Source organism: Schistocerca gregaria, chromosome X (genome assembly GCF_023897955.1).
Source record: "Schistocerca gregaria isolate iqSchGreg1 chromosome X, iqSchGreg1.2, whole genome shotgun sequence".
In the NCBI taxonomy this organism is placed as follows: domain Eukaryota; kingdom Metazoa; phylum Arthropoda; class Insecta; order Orthoptera; family Acrididae; genus Schistocerca; species Schistocerca gregaria.
In genome coordinates, this window is record NC_064931.1 from 414,689,962 (window position 1) to 414,714,243 (window position 24,282).

At 44.0% G+C, this 24,282-nt stretch overlaps 1 protein-coding gene across 2 annotated transcripts in view; it reads right to left on the reverse strand.

The window, feature by feature from the left end:
- Positions 1–24,282, reverse strand: part of LOC126297859 (transcriptional adapter 1-like) — a 151,672-nt gene that overhangs the window by 21,608 nt on the left and 105,782 nt on the right. For both annotated transcript variants that reach the window (XM_049989140.1, XM_049989141.1), the window contains one exon: positions 23,142–23,304. In XM_049989140.1, the coding sequence (XP_049845097.1) occupies positions 23,142–23,304 (163 nt within the window). The remainder of the gene's footprint in view (positions 1–23,141; positions 23,305–24,282) is intronic.

Consider the following 24,282-nt stretch of genomic DNA (forward strand, 5'->3'; position numbering starts at 1 on the left):
CCGTCAACTGCACATACGGTTCATGTCCACGCTGTCGCGGCATGCTACCAGTGTTAAAGACTGCGATGGAGCTCCGTATGCCACGGCAAACTGGCTGACACTGACGGCGGCGGTGCACAAATGCTGCGCAGCTAGCGCCATTCGACGGCCAACACCGCGGTTCCTGGTGTGTCCGCTGTGCCGTGCGTGTGATCATTGCTTGTACAGGCCTCTCGCAGTGTCCGGAGCAAGTATGGTGGGTCTGACACACGGGTGTCAACGTGTTCTTTTTTCCATTTCCAGGAGTGTACAATGCTTTCCATAACACATTTCTCATGCTCTTTGAGAGTTGCTTTCCATTAGAACATTCTAAATGGGGTACTAGCAGTAATGGACAGCCTGGTTGGCTGACTAGTGGGATTAGGATATCATGTAGAACAAAGCGGGAATTATATCAAAATGTTAGAAGTAGTCACAATCAAGCTACAGTAGCCCATTACAAACAGTATTGTAAGGTGCTTAAAAATGTTATTAGCAAGGCAAAAAGTATGTGGTATGCAAATAGAATAGCTAATTCACAGGATAAAATTAAAGCCATATGGTCAGTTGTGAAGGAAGTGTCTGGTCAGCAGCACAAGGTTGATGATATAAAGTCAGTTCGCAGAAATAATATTTCTGTTACTGATAAGTCAGGTATATGTACAGTATTTAGCAACCATTTTCTGAGCATTACTGGTGAATTAAATAAAAAATTAGTTTCTACAGGAAATCATATAAATTTCTTAGCAAATGCCTTTCCGAGATTGACGTCTGAAATACTCCTCTTTGATACAGACAAGATGGAGATTGGGTCAATAATTAAATCACTGAAGACTAAGGACTCTCATGGTTATGATGGAGTGTCTAGTAGAATATTAAAGTACTGTTCTGCACATGTTAGCCCTGTATTTAGCCATATTTGTAATTTTTCATTTAGGAATGGTCAGTTTCCTGAACGATTAAAGAGCTCAGTAAAATGGTTCAAATGGCTCTGAGCACTATGGGACTCAACTGCTGTCGTCATCAGTCCCCTAGAACTTAGAACTACTTAAACCTAACTAACCTAGGGACATCACACACATCCATGCCCGAGGCAGGATTCGAACGTGCGACCATAGCAGTCGCACGGTTCCGGACTCCGCGCCTAGAACCGCGAGACCACCGCGGCCGGCAAAAGTGCTCAGTAGTAAAGCCGCTTTATAAAAGGGGAGAAAGGGATAATGTAGATAATTTTAGACCTATTTCTATGCCATCAGTGTTTGCAAAAGTTATCGAAAAGGCTGTGTATGTAAGGTTAATTGATCATTTTATATCACACGATTTGCTATCAAATGTACAGTTCGGCTTTAGACGTCGTTTGATAACTGAAAATGCTATATTCTCTTTTATCTGTGAAGTACTGGAGGGGCTAAACAAAAAGTTTCGAATGCTTGGTGTATTTTTTGATTTAACAAAGGCATTTGACTGTGTTGATCTAACAATATTGCTCCAGAAGTTGGACCATTACGGAATAAGGGGAGTAGCTCACAATTGGTTCACCACTTACTTTAGCAACAGGCAGCAAAAGGTCATTATTCACAATGTTGATAACTGCTGTGATGTGGGATCTGAGTGGGGTACTGTCAAGTGGGGGGTGCCCCAGGGATCAGTGTTGGGGCCGCTCCTGTTCCTTATTTACATAAATGATATGCCCTCTAGTATTATGAGTAACTCTAAAATATTTCTGTTTGATGATGACACTAGCTTGGTAGTAAAGGGTGTTGTGTGCAACATTTACTCCGTTTCAAGTAGTGCAGTACATGACCTCAGTTCATGGCTTGTAGAAAATAAACTAAAGTTAAATCACAGTAAGACTCAGTTTTTACAGTTTCTAACACACAATTCATCAAAACCTGATGTTTTAATCTCACAGAATGGGCATATGATTAGTGAAACAGAACAGTTCAAATTCCTAGGTGTTCACATAGATAGTAAGCTGTCGTGGGAGGCCCATGTTCAGGATCTTGTTCAAAGACTTAATACTGCCATTTTCACTATTCGAGCGGTATCGAAAGTGGTTGGTTGGTTTGTGGCATTAAAGGGACCAGACTACTATGGTCATCGGTCCCTTGTTCGGTTTAAAATCGTAGGCCAAAGGCCAGAATCAACACAATACAATAAAATGAAACAGAAACACTCAGATTAAAGGATAAAAAACCCCTGACCGAATAAAACGTAAAACTAAGTCAGCCATAGCAGAGTCATCTGTTAAAAGCGCAGGGAGCGTGTCAGGCAGTGTGAACGACTGCCTGAGCACAGCTAAAGTGGACAGTCCAATAAATTGTGGACCACTGTCAAAACGGAGCCAGAGCGACATAAAGGTGGGTCCTCACGTCGCAATAGATGGCCATGCGTCAGCCATGTGTGCCCAATGCGCAGCCGGCAGAGGACAACAGACTCCTTGCGAGAGGCCCGCAAGGAGGAGCGCCACACACCGGTAGCCTCCTTGATGGCCCGAAGTTTGTTTCGTGAAGGCAGGGCGCGCCATTCAGTGTCCCAAAGGTCCAGAATTTTGCTGCGTAGGAACGCTCACAAATCTGTCTCCAGGAGGCCAATGTCCACAGATGGTGTACTGGTGGCCTCTTTCGCCAGGTGGTCAACATTCTCATTGCCGGGTATCCCAACATGGCCTGGGGTCCACACGAAGACCACAGAGCGGCCACAATGCGCAAGAGTATGCAGGGACTCCTGGATAGCCATCACCATACGAAAACGAGGGAAACACTGGTCGAGAGCTCGTAAACTGCTCAGGGAATCGCTACAGATAACGAAAGACTCACCTGAGCAGGAGCAGATATACGCTAGGGAAGGAAAGATGGCAACCAGCTCAGCAGTGTAAACACTGCAGCCAGCCAGCAACGAACATTGTTCAGAATGGTCCCCTAGAGTTAGTGCATAACCGACACAACCAGCAACCATTGAACCGTAGGTGTAGACAACGCCAGAGCCCTGTGATACGTGGCCAGGATGGAATAAAAGCGGCGTCGGAAGGCCTCCGGAGGGACTGAGTCCTTCAGGCCCTGTGCCAAGTATAGCCGAAGGCAAGGGCGAGGCACACACCACGGGGGTGTACGCAGAGGGGCCCGGAAAGGAGGTGGAACAGGGAAACACCCAAGCCCGTAGAGAAGCTGTTTGACACGTACGGCGATCAGACAACCCGACCGGGGCCGACGTTCTGGCAGATGAACGACTGACTGCGGGAACAGGACACGATAATTTGGATGCCCGGGCAAGCTAAAAACATGGGCAGCATAAGCAGCCAGTAATTGTTGGCGTCGTAACCGCAGTAGAGGGACACCTGCCTCCACAAGTATGCTGTCCACAGGGCTGGTTCGGAAGGCACCAGTGGCAAGGCGTATCCCGCTGTGGAGGATTGGGTCCAGCACCCGCAACGCAGATGGGGATGCTGAGCCATAAACCAGACTCCCGTAGTCCAGACGGGACTGGATTAACGCCTGGTAAAGCTGTAGGAGAGTAGATTGGTCGGTGCCCCACCTGGTGTGGCTCAGGCATCACAGAGCATTTAGATGCCGCCAACACGCCTGTTTAAGCTGCCGAATATGAGGCAGCCAAGTCAACCGGGCATCAAAAATCACCCCCAAAAACCGAACAGTGCGTCGCCGGCGGAAATGCACAACAGAGGTCTTGGCTGCCGAAAACTGAAAACCATGCACTACAGCCCAAGACTGCACCTTGCGGATTGCGCCCTGTAGCTGACGTTCAGCAGCTGCAATGCCAATAGAGATGTAAAGGAAGAAGTCGTCAGCATACAGGAAAGTGGAGACAGAATTTCCCACGGCCGCAGTGAGCCCGTTAATGGCTATTAAAAACAGACAGACACTTAGAACAGAACCCTGCGGCACACCGTTCTCCTGGACTTGGGAGGAACTATATGAGGCCGTGACGTGCACGCGGAAGGTACGATACGACAGAAAATTGCGGATATAGATCAGCAGAGGGCCCTGAAGACCCCATCCATGAAGCGTAGAAAGGATGTGATGACACCATGTCGTATCATACGCCTTCCGCATGTCGAGAAAGACAGCGACCAGATGCTGACGGCAGGCAAAGGCAGTACGGATGGCCGGCTCCAGGCTCACCAGATTGTCGGCGGCGGAGCGGCCTTTACGGAACCCACCCTGAGACGGAGCCAGAAGGCCCCGAGACTCCAGTACCCAATTCAAGTGCCGGCTCACCATCCGTTCAAGCAACTTGGAAAGAATGTTGGTGAAGCTAATGGGACAGTAGCTGTCCACCTCTAAAGAGTTCTTCCCCAGTTTCAGAATGGGGACAACAAGACTTTCCCGCCATTGCGACGGAAACTCACCCTCGACCCAAATGCGGTTGTAAAGGTCGAGGAGGCGTTGCTGGCAGTCCACTGAAAGGTGTTTCAGCATCTGAGAGTGGATGCTAACTGGCCCAGGAGCGGTATCAGGACAAGCGGCGAGGGCACTGCGAAATTCCCACTCACTGAATGGAACATTGTACAATTCAGGATGGTGGGTGCGAAAAGAAAGACTCTGACGTTCTATCCGCTCTTTAATGGAGCGGAAGCCCAAGGGGTAGTTGGCAGAAGCGGAATTCAGGACAAAGTGCTCTGCCAAGTGATTTGCAATGACGTCGGAGTCAGTACAAAACTGCTCCATTCAGTGAAAGCTCAGGGACGCTGACAGGGGTCCTATAGCCATAGAGGCGTCGAATCTTGGCCCAGACCTGCGATGGAGTGACATGGAGGCCAATGGTGGACACATACCGCTCCCAGCACTCCTGCTTGCGTTGGCGGATAATGCGGCGGGCTCGCGCACGCAGCCGTTTGAAGGCGATAAGGTGTTCAATTGACGGATGTCGCTTGTGACGCTGGAGCGCCCGCCGGCGAGCTTTAATTGCTTCAGCGATCTCAGGTGACCACCAAGGCACAGTCCGCCGCCGAGGGGACCCAGAAGAACGGGGAATGGCAGATTCGGCGGCAGTAATGATGCCGGTGGTGACCGACTGAACCACTGCATCAATGTCATCGTTTGGGAGAGGCTCAATAGCGACAGTGGAGGAGAACAAGTCCCAGTCAGCCTTATTCAGAGCCCATCTGCTAGGGCACCCAGAAGATTGACGCTGTGGCAGTGACAGAAAGATCGTAAAGTGCTCACTACCACACAGGTCGTCATGCACTCTCCATTGGACAGAAGGTAAGAGGCTAGGGCTACAGATGGAAAGGTCAATGGCGGAGTATGTGCCATGCGCCACACTGAAGTGTGTGAAGGCACCATTATTTAATATCGAGAGATCGAGCTGCGCCAATAAATGCTCAATGATGGCGCCTTGACCTGTTGCCACTGACCCACCCCACAGATGGTTATGGGCTTTAAAGTTGCCCAGTAACAAGAAAGGTGGCGGCAATTGGGCTATCAGAGCAGCCAGGACATGCTGCGCGACATCACCATCCGGCGGAAGGTAAAAACTGCAGACGGTAACAGCCTGTGGTGTCCACATTCGAACAGCGACAGCCTGTAAAGGTGTTTGGAGAGGGACAGACTCGCTGTGAAGAGAGTTCAGGACATATGTGCAGACACCACCAGACACCCTTTCATAAGCTGCCCGGTTCTTATAATAACCCCGATAGCCATGGAGGGCGCGGGTTCGCATTGCCGGAAACCAAGTTTCCTGCAGAGAAATGCTGAGGAAAGGGTGAAGGCTGATAAGTTGGCGGAGCTCAGCTAGATGGTGGAAGAAACCGTTGCATTTCCACTGGAGGATGGTGTTGTCCATGGCTGAGAAAGGAGTGACGGGACTGGGAAGGCAGATTACGCTGCTGGGTCACCTGCTGCCTCCGATGGAGCACCCGTGCAAATGCTATCTATTGTGTCTGAGGGACCGGCGAGAGCGAGGTCCTCAGCGGATGCAAGAAGCTTCACCTCATCCTCAGACGCAGAGCTTGTAGGTAGTGGTGGAGTAGGAGCCATTGCAGGTGTCTTGGTTTTACGGGGCTTCAGTGTCGTTTTGTCTCGCTGTTCCTTTGGTTGCCACTGCTGATACGGCTTATTGGAGTCAGTCTCCGGAACCGAAGATGATCGCGAAGCTCGACGACCAGCGGCACGTGGCTTCTTCAGCCACTGGTTGGTGTCTGCTGTGCCGCTGGTAGGAACCTGGGAAGGGAGTGACCCAAGGGATCCCTTCCGAGCGAGAGAAGCCGAAGAAGACTTACGCTTCTCCGGCTTAGAAGTGGGGACAGGTGTCCCCGGTGGTTTAGTGGGTGCTGCTCCCGAGGTAGATGGTGTGAGAGCAACAGCAAGAGAAGGGGCTCCCATCGTCAAGGAGGCAGGTGAGGTCCTCTGACGCTGAGAGTTGACTGTCTGTGGTGCAGCTAAAGGAGCTGGAGCAGGAGTGACAGTGGAGGCATAAGATGACATCATGCGCACGGGATGTTGCCGTTCAAATTTCCGCTTAGCCTCAGTGTAAGTCAGTCGGTCCAGGGTCTTACATTCCATGATTTTGCGTTCTTTCTGTAAGATCCTGCAGTCTGGTGAGCAAGGTGAATGAGGCTCTCCACAGTTGACACAGATGGGAGGCGGAGCACATGGAGTATCGGGATGAGATGGGCGTCCGCAATCTCGACATGTGAGGCTGGAAGTACAGCGCGAAGACATATGGCCGAACTTCCAGCACTTAAAGCACCGCATCGGGGGAGGGGTATAGGGCTTGACGTCACAACGATAGACCATCACCTTGACCTTCTCCAGTAACGTATCACCCTCGAAGGCCAAGATGAAGGCACTGGTAGCAACCTGATTGTCCCTCGGACCCCGATGAACGCGCCGGACGAAATGAACACCTCTACGCTCTAAGTTGGCGCGCAGCTCATCATCAGACTGCAGAAGTAGGTCCCCATGGAAAATAACACCCTGGACCATATTTAAACTCTTATGTGGTGTGATGGTAACGTTAACGTCCCCCAACTTGTCACAAGCAAGCAACCTGCGTGACTGGGCGGAGGATGCTGTTTTTATCAAAACTGACCCAGAGCGCATTTTAGACAAGCCCCCCACCTCCCCAAACTTGTCCTCCAAATGCTCTACAAAGAACTGAGGCTTCATGGATACAAAGGATTCCCCATCAGCTCTGGTACAGACGAGATGCCTGGGTGAATACATGTCACTATCATTCATTGCCTTTCGTTCCTCCCATGTTGTGGCCAGGGATGGGAACGATTTGGGGTCACAAACGTTAGCTTTAAAATGAGCCCTTGAACGCTTAGAGACTGCTGGTGGCTGGCCACCAGCAAGAGATGATGTACCACGCTTCATTGCGGGACATCCGCCACCTACTCCGACCAAGGGCCCTCCCCATAGGCGCCACCCAGCCACAGCAAGAGCCACCTGGCAGGATGGCCATTGCCGGGAGTCCTGATGCCCCAGGGAGATGGGCATCTACTCCTTGGCATACATGGGGAGTAAATGGCGCAGGCATCAGTAGAGCGATCCCTGTGTTGTGAGGCGGCTACAACCAACAGAGTACATGGCGGCCCCACCACAACGGACTGGCTACCGTGCTGAATCTTAGGTGCAAAAATGTATAAGGTCGTCGTCGCAGCGAAAAGCAACACTGCACAGTGCAGCGTGGTAATCGCACCTAGGGACGAATCCTCGCCCAAGAGATGGAAAACGAGCGGGACGCCATTGCAACGACGAGAAAGCCGGCTAAAGGTCTCAATGCACGACAGATACAGTGCACCATGTAAGGCGCCCTTCCCCAAGTGGCTCGCTCTTCGGAACAATTTAGAAAGATGGAGGTCAAACCTGAGAGGGGACCATCATATAAGGCCGAAAAGGTTGAGACTCCTTTTAGTCACCTCTTACGACAGGCAGGAATACGGAAATTAGTCTACTTTACTTATTTTCATTCACTTATGTCATATGGTATTATGTACTGGGGTAACTCTTCCCATTCTACAAGGATATTTTTGGTGTGAGTTCACGAACCTCTTGTCAACCTCTGTTCACGAGTCTGGGTATTTTGACATTGGCCTCTCAATATGTATATTCCTTATTGTCATTTCTTGTTACCAATATTAGTTTATTTCCAAGAATAGGCAGCTTTCACTCGGTTAATACTCAGCAGAAATCAAACCTCCATTTGGATTGGACTTCCTTAACTCTTGTGCAAAAAGGTGTGCAGTATACTGCTGCATCCATTTTCAATAAGCTGCCACTCGAATTCAAAAATCTTAGCAGTAATCCACGTGCTTTCAAATCGAAACTGAAGAGTTTCCTCATGGGTCACTCCTCCTATTCTGTCGAGGAGTTCCTTGAAAAATTAAGCTGATTCTCATTGTATTGCTGATAGCATTTGCTTAAAATTATGGACTGATTTTCTTTCAGGTTCATGAACATTTATTTTTATCTGTTATTACTTTTATGTTGTACGTTCATGTACTGACATGTTCCATGACCTTGGAGGTTTACTCTTCAATTTGGTCCTACGGGACTTGACATGTAAATAAATAAAAAATAAATAAATGAATCACTTCTTTCACTTATGGGCGCTGTAGCCGTTAGTCCTGAAAACCTTGCGTAGGTGGTTCAGTTCACGGGGCAGGTTATCGTCATCTGATATTACTTTTGCATGATGTACCAATGTTTGTAATACTGTGTGCTTCTGTGCTGGATGATGATAGCTGGTGGCGTGCAGGTACAGGTCTGTGTGGGTGGGTTTTCTGTAGACACTGTGGTCAAGGCACCCATTTCGTTTACGGTGGACGAGGACACCAAGGAAGTGCAATGCATTATGTTTTTCCACCTCCATGGTGATTGGGGTATTACTGTTGATGCCATTGAAGTGTTCCAAAAACTTGTCTAGTTTCTCGCGTCCGTGTGGCCAAATGATGAACGTGTCTGTCAACGTATCGAAAGAAACACTTCGGCTTCAATGGTGCAGTATCTATGGTAATATCCTCAAAATTCTCCACGAAGAGGTTTGCAACAGCTGGAGCCAACAGGCTACCCATTGCTACACGGACTGTCTTATCGTAATACTAGCCGTTGCACACAAAATAGGAGGACATAAGAGCGTGCCTAAATAGCTTGACCACATCACTTACAAAGTAATGGGAAATTAGGTCCAAAGTGTCATTGATAGGCACATTCGTAAACAGAGCCACTACATCAAAACTGACCATAATATCATCGTCACTAAGAGTAGATGGTTGATTCTGCTGAGTTTTTTATATGATGTTCACAGTGTCCCACTTGTGGAGCAAGGAGCTTGGCCAGGTACTTCGTCAGCTTGTATGTTGGAAAACCTATTGTGGACACAATAAGGGGCAATAGCGTCCCATCCTTGTGTATCTTTGATAAACCATAAGCAGTAGGTGGTCTAGGCGCCTTTGGGAGAAGTTTCTTAACCACACTGTCTTCCACTGAAGATTGCTTAAGAAGTTCTGATGTTTTTCTTACTATTCTTGATGTCGGGTCGTTTGGGAACTTCCAATAAGTATCTTCATTCAGTAGTGCACAGATCTTCATATCATAGTCCTCGAACTCCATAATTATGCCAAATTCCAACCATAGCTCAAATAGAATTCTTTGACCTACTTTATTAGAATTTTTAAATGGATGGATTTCTTTACTCTACCATCTCAGGAATTTTTGTGTGTTTCATTGTACAAAATAATGTGCAGATTTCAGGTTCCTGGGTGTCACTCAATTCATTAAAACCGTACTAGTTTTTGGATATTCCGGTGCTGGAATGCACAAGGAGGAGGAGGGGGGGGGGGGGATATTTTACAGAACATTGTGGTCACAGCTGGAAGGCGTAGTATACCGTTAGCAGAGCCTGTTCTGTTGATGGTGTGAATGGAGCCGTCTACTGCCTGTCGAATCTCTGGAAAAGTTCTGAAGTGAATGCCACGAAGTGATTCCTTCACAAGGACTTAAGTCCAGGGAGTATGGTGGATGGTACAGTACTTCCCAGTCCCATCGACCAAAGAGAGCACCCACAGCTTACGCTGGATGCGCCTGCGCATTGTCGATAAAATGATGGGTGGGTTGCGCAGAAAGTGTCGCCACTTCTTTCGCAAAGCCTTGGTGACAATGTTGTACTGTACGACCTCGGGCACATTCAATCTTGATCCAACTCCGTTATTCCTGTTTCAAAAACATAGTGACACCGTTACGTTAGACTGCTCGCTCACAAGTGACTGTGTTTCCCTCGATTGAGCGCACACTGGTGACATGGGACAAGTGAGCCCATTTGCTCACAGGTAAGGTAGGTATGTCAACAATATGTGCTAGCAACAGCAATAGTAGATTCCATTGCTTAGTGCCTCCACAATAGTGTTGCCACTATTTAAGTTCCAACCCTCATACATTCTACACCCACACCTTCCATGGAAATGCAGAAACATTTCATCGACACACACTGTTGCACCTATTTTCAATGAAATACAGAAAAAAAATGAATTGCAGCTGCTTGTCTCCTTTCTTTCCTATTGATCATCTGGATTGTCAATTTGTAATGCAGATAATAAAAACAAAAATCTTTCTTTACTAACAGAGCATCTGAAAACGTCTCTGCTGCGCCATCAGTTGCAAACAAACTATAAGCCAATCCATTCCCTGATTTGAAAATGGCTGAATACATGAATAGTTCAATTAATGTTGTCAGTTCAATAATATCAACATCTTGTAGATACGATAAGCAAATATCAGTTTATTGTGCTCTAAGCTTACATATTTCCAGATCTATTGATGGAATGTTTATCTAGAGTATCTTGGGTACAGAGCAGATCCCGTGTCTCCAAAACAGCAGGGTTTTCTTGGAGACTTTTCATCATCTGTCAAGTACCTGCAAGACAGAAGCTGCAGTTTTCTCTGTCAAAAACATCTGTTCTTAGCACAGAAGAAACCTCCTCTATTGCTAGGTAGTTAGTTGCATGTTCCATAAATCATTTGAACAGTTCTTTTATCAAAATGATGTGAATGAAGTCAGCTTACAGGTTATGTGTTAACATTATCATCATCATCAGCCAATTTAATCATTAAATGATGTGACCTCATCAAGTCATGGATTCAGGTAGGCTATCAGCAGCCCTCTCCAACTGGAACAGTCTTGGGCAGTTCTCTGCCAGGTGCTACCAGCGATCTTCTTGATATCTTTGTACCATCGGTTAGGTGGTCTTCTTCTAGGCATCTGATGCTCTCTTGGACTCCACTCCAGTACTAGCTTCGTCCATCTGCCATCTTTTCTTCTCATGATATGGCCAGCCCTTCAAGGAGCCTACTGTCTCTCAGATGTCCTTAACCTTCGTCACAGACCAGATGTCATCTGCCCTTTTCCTATCCTTTCTTGTATAGCCCAGAATTGCTCTTCCCCTTGCTCTCTGTGCTGACGTAAGTTTCCCTTTTATAAAAGAGTTCAGTGTCCAAATCTCACAACCATACATCAGCACAGGAAGAATGCATTGATCAAATACGGATTTCTTCAGATATACTAGCATTTTTGATCTGAATACTGTTCCTCCTAAATGCTTGCCAGCCAAGCTTGATGCACCCATAGATTTCTGGCCTTACATCTCCTTTCACATTTATAATCTGGCTAAGGTAGATATATTCACTGGCCTCTTCTAATGGACTGTCCTTGAATTTCAGATCTTCAGCTGGGACCCATTTGTTGGACATTACTTTTGTTTTGGAAAGGTTCATGTTCAAGCCAACAAACTGACATTTTGATGCAAGATCTGTAACTAAGTTTTAGAGCTCTGCAAATTCATTGACCAGTAATGCAAAATCATCAGCAAATCTCAAGTTGGTAAGCCTTCTTCTATTAATTCTAATTCCCTTACCTTCCCAGCTCAGATTTGACATAGCCATTTCCAGTACAGCCTAGAACAGTTTTGGGGAGATGGGGTTGCATTGCTCGACACCCATTTTGATGTGGAACTCTTGAGTTGATTCGCCAATATTAACATAAGCTGAAGAAGTTTTGTAGATATTGCTGAGCACTTCAATGTATGCTGCTCCCACTCCTTGCTTACTCAAAGCTTGGAGGAAAGCTATATGGCTAACAGTGTCAAAAGCCTTTTCAAAATCAACAAAGGCAATGCAGAGAGGCAGTTGGTATTCATTTGCTCTGATGATCACTTCAATAACAGTCAGAATGTCGTCAATAGTGCTACAATTGCTTCGGAATCCTGCTTGTTCTATAGGTTGGGCAGAGTCTAGGGTGGAACTAATTCAATTTAACAGGATCTTTGTGAAAATGTTGTGCAAAATTGAGAGCAAGCTGTTAGGACGATAGCTTTTGATACTGCGAACACTTCCTTTCTCGTGTATCAATATAATCTTTGCTTTGTTCCATGATAGTGGAACTGAAGCACAGTGCAGGTAGGAAGTAAATACTTTCGCCAAGTGATTTAGTGTTACCTCTCCTGCCAGTTTCAGGATGTCAACACTGAGCTCATCATCATCTGTCACTGTTCCCTTCTTCATGCCATCTAGAGCACACTTGACTTCCAATAGGAGTATATCTGGAACACTAGATACATCATTTAATTTAGATACACTCAAATTTTCCCTTGGTTTGCTATATAAATTGCTATAAAAGTCTCTGATGAACTTCAAAACCTCCTCCTTTTCTGTGATTCGACTGTCATTGCCATCAAGTGTGATAATCTGCTTTTTAATGAACAAATTATTTTTTACTCCCACTCATAATACTGCATTTAAAAACTAAAAAGTAGGGTTCGTCCACAGAATACAGGGATTTGTACAGAAGAAATGATTTTAGGTATGCTTTAAAACCCACTTTGGTATCTGTCAAACATTTTATGTTATTCGGCAAATGATCAAAAATTTTTGCTGCTGCATATTAAACTCCTTTCTGAACAATTGACAGCTTAATAACAGGTGATAAAGGTCATTTTTTCAATTAATGTTTTACATGTGGACATCACTATCATTCTCAAAATGTGATGGATTATTTGTGATGGATTTCATTAGCAAATATGTGTATTATGATGGCTAAGTTAAAATACCTAACTCCTTGAAAAAGTACCTTCATCACAATCATGGGTGAACATGACATGTTACTCTTACTGCTTCCTTTTGAGCAATCAATACTTTCTTTTTGGTGATGAGTTACCCCAGAAAATTATTAAATAAGACATCAGTGGTCACATCTTCAACACTTTCTGTTTCCTACTCCAAATTAGTGCCACAATCACTAAATATCTCAAAATCAGTTTCTTATCGCTGCCGTACATTCTTCATCTGAGAATTCCCAGTCATTTTTGAACAGCCACATCTGCCTTGTGTAAAATATGTTGTGTAGGAGGCTCAGCTTTCCCCACCATGGAAAAATGGTAAAACTGAACAAAAATGAAACATGCAAAGACTATGGTACACCTGTGACCTGTGAGACCTCTCCAGGTAGCGTAGGGGGGGAGGGGACTATAGGAAGGTACACAGAAGAGTTCACTTTGCTTTGTGTGGGTATATGAAATATTACAAGATTTTAAAAAAATAAAATAAAAATATCAAGTGTTCTGAGAGACAGTTCATCTTCAGAGTTTTTCATTCTTTCTAAACATTTTGACCCCATAAGAAGTTACCCATTTAATTATTATCAGCAAACATGCTGCAAATTAGTTACATATGCAGTAATCCAATCTTTTAATTGGCATATTTGAGATAGCTCTTTGAAATTCAAAAGAAAGTTGGACTGGGGCTTAACACAAACTGGGATTGAAGGAGGATAGTGAAGGAAATAGGTCATTCCTTTTCAAAGGAACCATCCCAGCATTCACATGAAGCAATTTAGGGAAATCACAGAAAACCTAAATCTGAATAGCTGGATGGAGGTTAAAAACATTGTCCTCCCATATACTAGTCCAGTGTCGTACAACTGTGCCAATTCGCTGAATTTCTGTCATTGAACCTGAAACTGTTTGGCTCACTATTTGTTTCACATGTTCTTTCCCTTTTTAGCTCTGGCTGATTGTGTCAACAAATTTGACTAACATTAAGTTACTTGTCACTAATGTAACAGTCAAAGACCACCATGTGCTTTCATTACCTTTTCATGCTGCTAGCAGAAAACTAGTAGACAAATACTGTCCAGAGTTACAGTCATTTTTTGTCTTCTACCACTGCGGCTTCTAGTCCCATGAGTTATTTATTTACACAGTACACTTCATATGTAGCCTGTTAAGATTTATTGCATGCTGACATGCACACATTCTTACTTTGGTAACATTGGTGGCTGTTTGCAGTAGGCACACTGGACTATTATCTTTCTTGAATAAGATCAGTGAATGGGGTAGAGCCATTCCTGTTCTGATAACTGTCCTGCTGTTGTTAGATACTGTGCTTACTCGAATCTAAGCCGCATTTTTTTTTCCGGTTTTTTGTAATCCAAAAAACTGCCTGCGGCTCAGAATCAAGTGCAAAGTAAGCGGAAGTTCTGAAAAATGTTGGTAGGTGGCGCCACAACTAAATTATACCGTCGAATAAATGTAGCGCTACACAGGCATGCTTTGCAGGCACAAAGATAAATACTGGTGCCAAAACCTCTGTGTCAGTTAAAAAAAAAAAAAAAAAAAAGTGGAAGATGAGCTTTTTTCTCTGCCCCGAGTTTCGACCACTGTATTTTCATACATTATCCAACGAAGTAAATACAAATTCCGTATTGTTCATCTTAGAATGTAGCAGCATTCTGATGTACAGCGAAAATCCGACTGGCAAGACTGTTTGGGATGTTTGTCAATATGGTCAACTCTACATTCTGAATTTTTTCCTACCTGTGAGAAGACACAGTTGTTAATAGGAACTTTTATGAATTGTGAATTACATGCAGTATTCTCTTCACCATAAGAATAATACGAATATAAAAATTTTGCCACGTATTCTTTCGTGTTTGCTGCTATCTCATTTAAATCCTGTCTGGCTAATAAATTACGAAACTAGAGTGAGACAACAGTAAATGCGAAACAATATACATATCATGTCATGTTTATATTCGTATTATCCTTATGCCTAATAGTGATACAGTCAGAAATGAAGCACGGCAATTAACTAGATTTTTTAATCTAAGATGACTAATTCCTGTGCAAATTGTAATGTACTAAAGAGGCATCTGCAAAGATTTTCAAACAGAATTTCTTTTTTGCCAAACTCACGCTCAGAACATCTTCTATCATACGCAGTCTATTATTTGGTTCTTGTTGATCATTATCAAAGAAAGCAGCAGTGTAAGTAACAACAAATAGCGGTCTCTTGCCATTGTTTCACTAATGAGACGATTCCTCTTTTTCTTTTTTTTAAAATTGTAAGCGTGGTAGCGTGCACAAAAGTAAGCCATGCCACGAGCGGTGACAAGCTGTAAACACTCATTATTAGAATGCGACAAACAATGCATGACACAGTACAGTAATGCATTTTCAGCGTAGAGTGACGTAAACACCTAAAACAAAGAGAACGGCACTTATCAGATCAAAGAAAAAAAGGAATGAATTCAAACCAGATGAGGCACGTGAAAAAGGAAAGGTACCCGTATAAATACGGACGGAGCACCTGACACATAGCAATGGCTACCTGGTAAAGCTTAACTGCTAAGCTTACGACTCGAACCAAACCACTATAGCTGTATTGTCATTCATTCGACATAAATGGTGTCTCATATTAGAATGGACAAATTTTGTTTTGATTTCGAGGTGCGGCCTAAAACTTTTCTCTCTCCTTGAATTTCGAGTCTCAAATTTCAGGTGTGGCTTAGATTCAGGAAAAATTTTTTTCCTCAGTTTCGAGTCTCATTTTTCAGGTGCGGCTTAGATTCGAATACGGCTTAGATTCAAGTAAATACGGTAACCTGGTGATGTATGAATCATCTGCATGTGACATTTGTTTGCTAATTTTAACAACTGGCAAAAGTCCCTATTGATGATGACTGGGAAAATTTATAAGGGACAGTCAAATAAAATGAGACACCTGGAAAACAAGTAAGTAAATTGTTTATTATTTCAAAATTATTCACTTTAACTGTTGACACATTTATCCCTCTGTGAGATAAGATGGTAAATGCCTTCACTGAAAAATATTTTCAGTAGCCAACGGAACCATAATAGACCCAGGAGTGCACCTCTTCACCTGAAGCAAATCCACAGCCACAAATGTCTTTCTTGAGGGATCCAAAAATATGAAAATTGCACAGGGACAGATTAGGGCTGTACGAAGCTGTGTACGAGCTTCCCAGCAAAACTTCAGCAAGTTGAAACAGCCTTGGCAGCAAAATAATTGCCCACATGTTGCCAAGTTTGTTTCAATTATGCTGCAGAAGTTTTGCTGGGAACCCTTTCACATCCTCCATATAGTCCCTATCTCTCCCCATGCAATTTCCATATTTTTAGAGAGAGATTCATCACCACCAATTTACATGCCTTGTTACAATCATTGGTCTGTAGACAACCACAAAAATTTTTCCATGGATGCACTGATCCTATTGGCTCACAGAGGAATAAATGCATTAACAGTTATGGTGATTACTTTTGAAATAATAGTTTACTTGCTTTTTTTCATCTGTCTCATTTCAATATGACTCGCCCTTATATGAATGTGTAATGAAAATTATAATACTTAGCATGCAGAAACTTGTTCTGTCAGCATATATATTTCAGCTCATACAGATAACCTGTGATACTAATTACTGTTTTATTTTGATTAATAAGGAAAAAATTCCAGTTATGAGTTTGCAACCACTTTGCACTTCAAATACTTTGGTCTAGATCACTTATGAAAGTTTACTTCCACATGACACGTTTGAACTACTCCCATCACTGGATTTTGCAAACAAAATAAAAGGAAAAAAATGAGAAGTAATGTGCACAGAATACCAACTGAGATAAGATGTAGTTTCCCAGCCACTTGAACATAAAACTATTAAAAAACAATGCTGTGTCAATGAATGTCTAATGGATTATACAAAGACCTAACTAACTGCACAACTTTGTAGCTTCTACAAGGTAAACAATGAAATCTGTGAGAGGATGCTCATGAGAGCATTTTTGGAATGTGCATAAGTGTATCATGATCGAGCAACACTGCAATAGCAATGAATAATTTCTTTAAGAACTTGCATCTGACGTTGTCCAACTGCATAAGAAAAGGCACTATTGTTGATGGATTTTCACTAATGTGCTACAAATCTGAACAATAAAGGGAAGAGTAATAAACACAGTACAGGAGACTGAACTGAGGCTGATGCTGAGTTACGAGTGTTCATGAGGGCATAAATACCAAGAGCTGCTCCCCGTGTTATGCATCTGCACAGCAGCAACCATTACTTGCAAACCTGGCTTTGGAATAATTGTCTAGCAGTGGCAAGGGATTATGGCATAAGTAATGCTTCCTAAATATAGAAACTTGAGACCTTTACACAATATGCCACTCTCTGCCAATGCATGAGGCTACTCAGTTGTGGAGAGACAGTGTATGGGAGAAGAAATGTTGCTGGAAGTATTTCAGGTATTTCATTTGAAAAAATTTGGTCTAGAATGCCTACTGTAAGTAGTATCTAACCAGTCAATGAACAAAGCACTTTGCAACTCCAGTAAACCCACAAAATAAGATTCTGTAACATGTATAAAATAAGATGACTGACAAATCCTAACTTGTGATGGAAGGAAGTTCCTATCCAACAGCCCTCTCTTAACTACATTCTGATTGGTAGAATGTGGCAACATTGGCTTAGTGTGTAGAATCAGAAAACAATGTTTTATCATGCTCGCACTTAGTTATTCTGACTGCACTAACTGTACATACCACACTATTATAAATACAGGCATACAGATAACAATTCAATAACTGGAGCTAGCCATACAATTGTACAAAAAACATTGCATATCTCAAATACGAACATTAACTGGATCCACATACAATGCCTGACATAACACGGACTATGAAATTGCATCACGAGAGAGTGGTTTTAGCAGAATTAGTAATTCTGAAGCATCTGGTAACTCTTGAAAATCTGCTGTGCAAACAATGAGTTGGTACTTTCAAAGTTAAATGAAACAGTTACGTTAGGTCCAAATATGGTCCTCTTGCAAACAGGAACCTCCATCCCATTCTTCATATTACCCACTGATATCTGTCAATGTTTATGTGGTGACAGCAAATGATGAAAATATTTTAAAAAAGAATGAAAATTTTGCTAGCTTTTGGATGAATCATTTAACAAGCTAGGGTACACAAACATATGCCTGTCAAGGAAAGAATCTTCTAGTATTTGGTTAATGGTCTCCATTACTCTTAAATTATTTACATTCTGCGAGAACTTTCCTTATCCTGTTTATACTTGCTAGTGGCTCTCTTCTGCCCTAAACCATAACTTACATCTGCTGTATGTCTCTTGTATTGTCCGTCCATCTCTCTCCCTATGTTTTCCTTCTCATTTTTGCTACATACATGCATTGCAAGCCCCTACCTGTGTGATCACGTGGGCCATTTGTTCCACTCATAGCACCGGTCGTGGACACTTTGACTGTAGTGCACACCATCCTATGAACAACCCAATAGCTGGATCACAGTTAAACATTCAAAGCAACAAATTACTACACTCCATTTCCCAACTGACTTACCTATCCTCACACACTGCTCCTATCATAATCTTAGGTCTATTCTTTTTTTTTTTTTGCCCCATGCACAATGTTGGCTAATGTATGATCGAATACCCTCACATCACAGAACTATCTTCCAGCCCTCAGCACAATTTCCAAATGAAATCTTGCTCCATCTACCTGCATCAGTTCAGATAGTATCACTATTCTTAGGTAAAACACAGGCCCGCATCACATTCATTAAATGCTGCATAGGCCATGGTACCCCCCCCCCCCTTTCCCCCCTCCCACACAAACACACACACTCCGTTTCCCAATGGTCTAACAATAAAAATTACTTCTCTGAATACCACCCATCCTTTCAAAATGATCTTCAAATTTTCAGATTCTGCCAGTCCCTAAATCTCACACACTACAGAAATAAATCTCCATAGTGCTGGAATTCCAGAGCCAACTCTGCTCCATTCACAAGATACTGTTACTGTGCAAGTACAACTACCTGCACCACATCTCCCAAATTGAAACACCCATCCTTCAACACCTGGAATAGCACTCCAGTCATCACCTCCAAAACTTATCAAATTTATCAACACCCTATTTTTGCTTCAGAGCACCACTAGCCATTAACACCTCTCCTATCCTATCCCCAGCATCTCCCCCCCCACCCCCCCTGCCAATAACACCTCATAGCACACAGACCATGACTTGCTGGCATTTTTCATTTGTTGCGTCCTCCAATACTCCCTCCCAACATTCTATAAACACAGAACCTAAACAAACAATGGACTTGGCTATGATCTAGTCTCCTCCTCCTGATCCTTACAATGGAAACACTTCTTTGCTACGAATCCCTCGAGCCAAAGTTAACCTTATCCTAACAATGAACCTTGCCTCTCCCTGTTCATACCAGCATCCAAGCATGACTTTCCCATTCCCCCACCCCTGTCACTTAACCAGCCCTGGTCACCATTCAGAAATAGCTTAAATCCAACTTGGCCTCATCATCCTTCCCCAGGTCTCTTCCCAGAAACATAAAACTCTCAACAGAAGAAAGAACAGCCACCACTCAATACCTCTGGACAGACCATGATTTAATTATCCTCCCTGCAGACAAAAGCTCCACCATTGTTGTGATGAATTGCAGTGACTACCTGTCAGAAGGCTTCTGCAAACTGTCTGACTCCTCCACCTATAAACTTTGCCATAGTGATCCCATCCCAGAAGTCAAACAAACATAACTTTCAATCCCATTCCACGATCTTTCACCGGAATTCATCTTCCTTCTCACCCCAATGGCACCCTCCTCCCCAACACGCATGCGCATACACCTTCTACAGTCTTTCTAAAATCCATAAACCCAACAATTCTCTCAACCACCACTACCCCCCCCCCCCCATTACCAGCTAGATCCCAAATCATCACTGTTAGTGCCAACTACCTATACAATAACATCCCTCATACGCATGGCCTTGTTGCTATCAAACACTAACTCTCTCAACATTCTTCCAACTCTAAATTAACAACCTCGTTCCTCATTCATCTAGCCAATTACATCCTCAACACAACTACTTCTCCTTTGAGGGGAAGATACATAAACAAATCCGCTGCAAAGCTATGGGCATCCACACGGCACTCTCCTATGCCAATATGTTTACAAGTCATGTACAGGAAATCTTCCTAACCTCCCAAAACCCAAACCATTTGTCTGGCTCAGATTCACTGATGGTATCTTCATGATTTGGACACAGGGCCATGACAATATACCCTCATTTCTCCACAGCCTCAATATATTTTCTCCCATCTGCTAACATCCACCCCTCTGATGGCTCCATCCAAACCTCTGTGCATATCAAGTCCACTTACTACCACCAGGACCTGCATTCTGACAACTGTCACCCCTGGCCACTGATGAATGGTGTACCTGCAGTGACGAAAACTCCCCTGCTCAGTATGCTAAAGGTCTCACAAGGGCCTTAACAGACAGGCACAGCCCCCCCCCCCCCCCCCAACCTAGTGAATAAGAATATTTCCCGTGCCATATCCTCACTCACCCCTCATCCTCCCACTACCCTCAAGAATCATCTGCAAAGGAATGCCCCCATCATCATCCAAATCAAACCACACTGAAGTAACCGGAACATGTCCTTTGACAGAGCTCTGACTATCTATCATCATGTCCAGAAATAAGGGACATCCTACCCACAATCCTTTGAACTCCCCCTCAAATGGTATTCTGCTGCCCATCCAACCTATGCCCCTGTGCCACTCCCAACCCCCACCCACCCAGCGCAAACTACTCTAGTCCCATCACCGGCTTATGCCATTCCATACCATCAGAGGCAGGGCCACCAGTGAAGGCAGCCATTTTGTATACCAGTTTTTTTGCAATTTCTGCACAGCATTTTATGTGGGCTGCATCATAGTGTGTGTGTGTGTGTCTCACATTATAAAGGGAACTGATTATACACTAACAGCCCTGGAAATGGAGCATCTGCAACATCCTATCAGTAAGAATATTGCCCATGCAAGGTGAGGTTCCAAGTTTGAGCCCCATTCCAACACATAGTTTTAATCTGCAACAAAGTTTCAAAACAGGTCACACCACCCACTGCTGCTGAGTGAAAGAGTCCATTTTGAAAGAATAAGATACGTTGTTCAATATACAGAAGCTTGTGAACACTTTAGCATGACGGGACAACACGTTCATCTGTACATTACTAAACAAATAACAGAACATTATTGCCAGCATACAAGTTTATCTGAACAGACTGAGCAAGTTGGTACAGTGGTTAAGACACTCAACTCATAGTCAGGAGGTGTGGGGTCCAAATTACCAGCCAGTCATCCATATTTAGGTTTTATGTGATTTCTCAAAATGTATTCATGTAAATGCCAGGATGGTTCCTTTGAAACATACTCATCTAATTACCTTCGCTATTCTTATCAATTAAAAGTTTGTAATCTGCCTCAATAACCTCTGATCAACTGGGTGATGAATTCTAATCATCCTTTTTTTGCTTATGTGAATGGCCTCTAAAATTCCCTGCAACATGGACAGGATATTTGAAATAAGATAGCATATAAGTTGGCAGTTTCTTATGATGTAAATTTTTGTAACTCAAATGTTTTTCACTACATTACACTACGTTATCTGATCAAAAGTACCCGGACACCTATTAATGGACATTAATATTGGGTGTGTCCACCCTTCACCTTTATGTTGTCTTGAACTCTGCTGGGGACACTTTCAGTGAGGTATCTGAATGTCTGTATAGCAATGACAGCTCATTTCTTCTCAAGAACTGAAACCAGAGAAAATGATGTTGGGATGCTCGGGTCTGGAGTTAAATCGACAGTCTTACTCATCCCAAAAGTGTTTCACGGGGTTCAGATCAGGACTCTGGGCAGGCCAGTCCACTTCAAGAATCTAGCCTCACAGGTGCAGCATTATGAATGGAAGTATTGTCACACTGACACAGTCAATCATTATCTCTGAACCATTCCTCAACTTTGCTTAGTACACAATGCTGTAAAATGTGTTCATATCCTTCCGTATTTTGTGTTCTTATTTGCCATAATGGGATCACACCACCACCACAAGAAACACTCTATACCGTAACATCACCTCCTCCATACTTCACTGCTGGCACTACATGCAATGGCGGATAATGTTCTCCAGATATTCATCAAACCATAACCCTTCCATCAGATTGTTACAGTTTGTAGCATGATTCACATTCCAAATCACTCATTTCCTGTCATCTATGTCCAGTGGTGCCACTCTCTATACTACCTCAAACTTCGTTTAGCACTGACTACAGAAATGTATGGCTGATCAGCTGCTGCTTGACCATTGCAACCCATTCTTTTTAGCTCCTTACGCTGAATGTGCTAGTTGTACTGATGGCAGTACTTTGGACTCATGAGTAATTCCTTCTGCTCTTTTTATGTAAGTTATTATAACTATCCTCCACAATGCTTGATGGTCCCTGTCAATCAGCATAAGAGATATGGCTGGTCTACGTTTAGCTGTGGTTGTTCCTCCACATTTACACTTCACAGTCGCACACCAACAATCAAATAGGGCAGCTTTAGAAGCTTGAAATGTAGATTTGTTAATCAGCTGACATCAATGACTAGTCCATGTTCAAAGTCACTGAGCTCTCCTGACCTAACCATACTGCTGTTACTCTTTCTCTACTAACAATAAAATACTCCCCACATCCTTTTATACTGGCGTATCTGCCTCTCATGACATCTAATGGCCAATTCTACATTACACAGATGTATCCAGATGTTTCATATCACATAGTGTACATCATTCTCAGGAAGTCAAGTCACAAGTCACACTGAACTTGTTTTTGACAGCCCTCCTTAGCACATTTGTTACTTGGCAGCAGCTTCTTCCTCCCTAAATGCAAACGAATGCTAATGGACAGCTTTCAATATAGTACAATTATAAAGATGAAAACTTTTTACTAACCTGCACTGTTTCAAGTAGGTCATACAAGCTTATTGGCCTGTTGGGTGGAGGCTGCCGAGATGAACATGCGAGTTCAAATATATAACGTTGTTCCATTTCTTCGTATGTTGGTCCAAGAATTCTAAGTCGGCTGCATGATGCTCCCTTTTCATCAGGCTTTCCCCTGAAAGATGATATTTTAGTCTTTCAAATGTGTCCAAATCACATAAATAAGGCACCTCTAATTGTGCAAAACACTAAATTCATCTGATTCAAAACTTCCAGTAAAATACAAAATATGAACAGTAAGAATGAGAATTACTTTGCACCTGCAGAAAAAAAAAGTACTTGAAGCACAGGCATATAATTACGTTGTGTTGCTTACTGGTTTTATAACTATATAAGATTTCATTCTGAGAAACTACACTCCTGGAAATGGAAAAAAGAACACATTGACACCGGTGTGTCAGACCCACCATACTTGCTCCGGACACTGCGAGAGGGCTGTACAAGCAATGATCACACGCACGGCACAGCGGACACACCAGGAACCGCGGTGTTGGCCGTCGAATGGCGCTAGCTGCGCAGCATTTGTGCACCGCCGCCGTCAGTGTCAGCCAGTTTGCCGTGGCATACGGAGCTCCATCGCAGTCTTTAACACTGGTAGCATGCCGCGACAGCGTGGACGTGAACCGTATGTGCAATTGACGGACTTTGAGAGAGGGCGTATAGTGGGCATGCGGGAGGCCGGGTGGACGTACCGCCGAATTGCTCAACATGTGGGGCGTGGGGTGTCCACAGTACATCGATGTTGTCGCCAGTGGTTGGCGGAAGGTGCACGTGCCCGTCGACCTGGGACCGGACCGCAGTGACGCACGGATGCACGCCAAGACCGTAGGATCCTACGCAGTGCCGTAGGGGACCGCACCGCCACTTCCCAGGGACACTGTTGCTCCTGGGGTATCGGCGAGGACCATTCGCAACCGTCTCCATGAAGCTAGGCTACGGTCCCGCACACCGTTAGGCCGTCTTCCGCTCACGCCCCAACATCGTGCAGCCCGCCTCCAGTGGTGTCGCGACAGGTGTGAATGGAGGGACGAATGGAGACGTGTCGTCTTCAGCGATGAGAGTCGCTTCTGCCTTGGTGCCAATGATGGTCGTA